This window comes from Arachis ipaensis, chromosome B07 (assembly GCF_000816755.2).
Source record: "Arachis ipaensis cultivar K30076 chromosome B07, Araip1.1, whole genome shotgun sequence".
NCBI lineage: Eukaryota > Viridiplantae > Streptophyta > Magnoliopsida > Fabales > Fabaceae > Arachis > Arachis ipaensis.
Window position 1 is genome coordinate 25,545,072 of NC_029791.2, and position 2,627 is coordinate 25,547,698.

General features: G+C 30.9%; 1 protein-coding gene across 1 annotated transcript in view; it reads right to left on the minus strand.

The window, feature by feature from the left end:
* The window catches only part of LOC107609136 (jacalin-related lectin 3), a 5,921-nt gene extending 5,171 nt beyond the window's left edge, over positions 1-750 (minus strand). The window contains exon 1 of the mRNA XM_016310980.2: positions 489-750. Coding sequence (XP_016166466.1) covers positions 489-503 — 15 coding nt within the window. The 5' untranslated portion in view covers positions 504-750. The remainder of the gene's footprint in view (positions 1-488) is intronic.

Here is a 2,627-nt window from a genome sequence, read left to right on the forward strand (position 1 = left end):
CATAATATACATATATTTAAATTAATTCTAACAAAATAAAATATTTAATTAAATTAACAATGTCAATAACAAGTTTACAATATTTATCAAACACAAGAAAAATTCCTATTAATCCCACTGCTTGGGTATGCTTCTATCATAGCAACACCAAAAACATCATTTACTGTTTTTGACAGTACCCTATTTTGAACAAACTTATCTGTGATCTCTAAAGAATAAAAAATCAGACAAGATCATGGAGTGTTTCTATATATATCTAATGTTCATGATATCTGCAACATGGGTTGAACATATCGAGCAGAAGCTGCAATAAAATAAAATAATTCATTCCACTCAGAGAGTGAAAAAAGCAACTAAAATTGCTGTTAGACCATAATTTAAGAAACGTTAAGAAAAAACATCATCTAGATAGCAATTAACTATTATTCAAGTATAGAGATAAATTTTAATCTAAGAACATGAAGAGTTTTATATAAATTCTAACATACCAATGAGACTTCCATCTGAATTTTCTTCAATGAAGGAGTATCATCAGTACCAGCAACCCTTTCATCATACAAGTTAACGGCATCTTTAACTGTCCAACTCCTCTTCTATTTCCAAGCCCTATGCCATCTATCTAGAGCTAAAAAAATGCATGCCCGAAACTGAAGGTTTATAATTCAGAAATTATAATGCTTTATTTTTAACTTTATCCTAAGATAGTAGTAGCATCACTTTAAATTAGCAATTGCAACCCCAACATAAAGTGAAATTTTCCTTTTGCTGTCTAATTTCTTTTTAATGTTGCTTGGAATCTGCTGGAAAAAAAAAAGAAAAAGAAAAATCAAATTTTGAGGTGAAATCAAACGGAGAAAGAATAGATGGTACAAGATGGAGGGATTTTCATTGATTGGCTAGTTAGGACATATTGCTACCTATCCATTTATGATTATTTAATTTCTATGTAGATTTTTCATTAAAGTTACACAGAGTCTTAAAATTTTTTTCTTGGTACCACCTAGATTTTACTTTCATTAGTTTGTCTGGGTTTATAATAGTAAGAGTCCCTTCTCTTAAAAACTGAAAACTTGTGCCAAACATGGATTTTGTTATGTAAAATAACTTTCTGATATTTGCTATTTCAGATATCTTGAAGAATGTTATTGATTTGTCCTTCCAACAAGAGAGTAATTTATTTTATGCTAAGTTCTTTATGTTACGGCCTATAGAGTATCAAACAAAAGAAAGAGAAGAATCAAATCATGTGTCAAATAGAGTATGCAAAATGCAGAACAAATTTATCAAACCTATAATTCACTTAAACTCTTGAAACTTACGTAAATATGAATCCTAAAACTCAACTTATAAGCAGAATTTCGGACCTAAACTATAAACTTAATTTGAGGATTTTGGAATAGCATATTTTATTTTGCAAAAATATTTTTCCTAGGTTGATCATGAGGAACTTTATCATTAAAAGGATAATGAATAAAAGTGAATCCAAGAAAAATGAAAATAGAAGTTGGAAGATTCTTGTGAAACCAGGACATAAGCCTGGTCTTCCATAACATTCAGAATAAAGCACAAGAAAATTGACAATCCTACGTATGTGCTATGTAAGAAATTAACATCTTATAACAGTTTCCATATCCTCTACAACTATTCCAATTTGCTGTCTCAACACATTCTTTTATCACAAACTCCTATCACAGTTAAGCTAGTAAAAAAAATTACAAAGTACAAGCATTTGTTATCATTGTTTTGTGTACTAATAATTAATGCCTCATAGTTCATAGTATACATATCGTGGGGAAGGAACGATATGATATTAATGACGAGCACAAGAACTAACCTGTGAGATCTCAGGAGAGTCAGGACCATAAAGTTAGCATCTGTAAGGAGGATATTCCCGTCAGCATAGAGATCAAATATAACATAATTTGCACTCTTCCTCAATCCAAATTTAAAGAGAATAATCTGCTGCAGTTTAAAGAAAACAAAAATCAATTATAAAATATATAATAAATTTCTACAAAATAATAGGGGAACAAAAAGGTAGGGGTAATACCCTATCGTAGCCAAGCTTCCTAACATCTCCAAGCCTCCAAGTCCAAATGTGCTTCCTCAATTTGAGAATAAAACCAGAAGGGGTGTTGCTCTTGTCACTATAATCATCATAGTATCAAACAACCATTTAAAAAGAACAACTCAACTCAAGTGGTCCTTTATGATTGAATGTAGAAAACAGAACTTGTGTCTGGTGATGATCACTCTTGTGTAGAGCATCATTGTGTAAACCAAACGCTGGCTCTGATTAATTGATCATCTGCCTTGATCAGTTAAGGATTAGATTGATTCAAAGTAGACATATTAGGCTATCCATGGGTTTAAGGCTTAGCTTCAAAAGTTTTACGTAGTGGATATCATCAAACTAATGGATATCTTCAAAGTAGAAAGGTTTTACAATCTGTCTATCAAACTAATGGATATCTATAAACCATATGCCGTGTCTGTACAATCTATCTATCAAACATTCAAATCTTCCATCCAGAAAGTATCATAATATATTAATCTGCCTGTACAATAACCAAATGGAGTTGGATACAGTTTAATATGTAAACAATGTAAAAGGCGAAGCCAAAAAC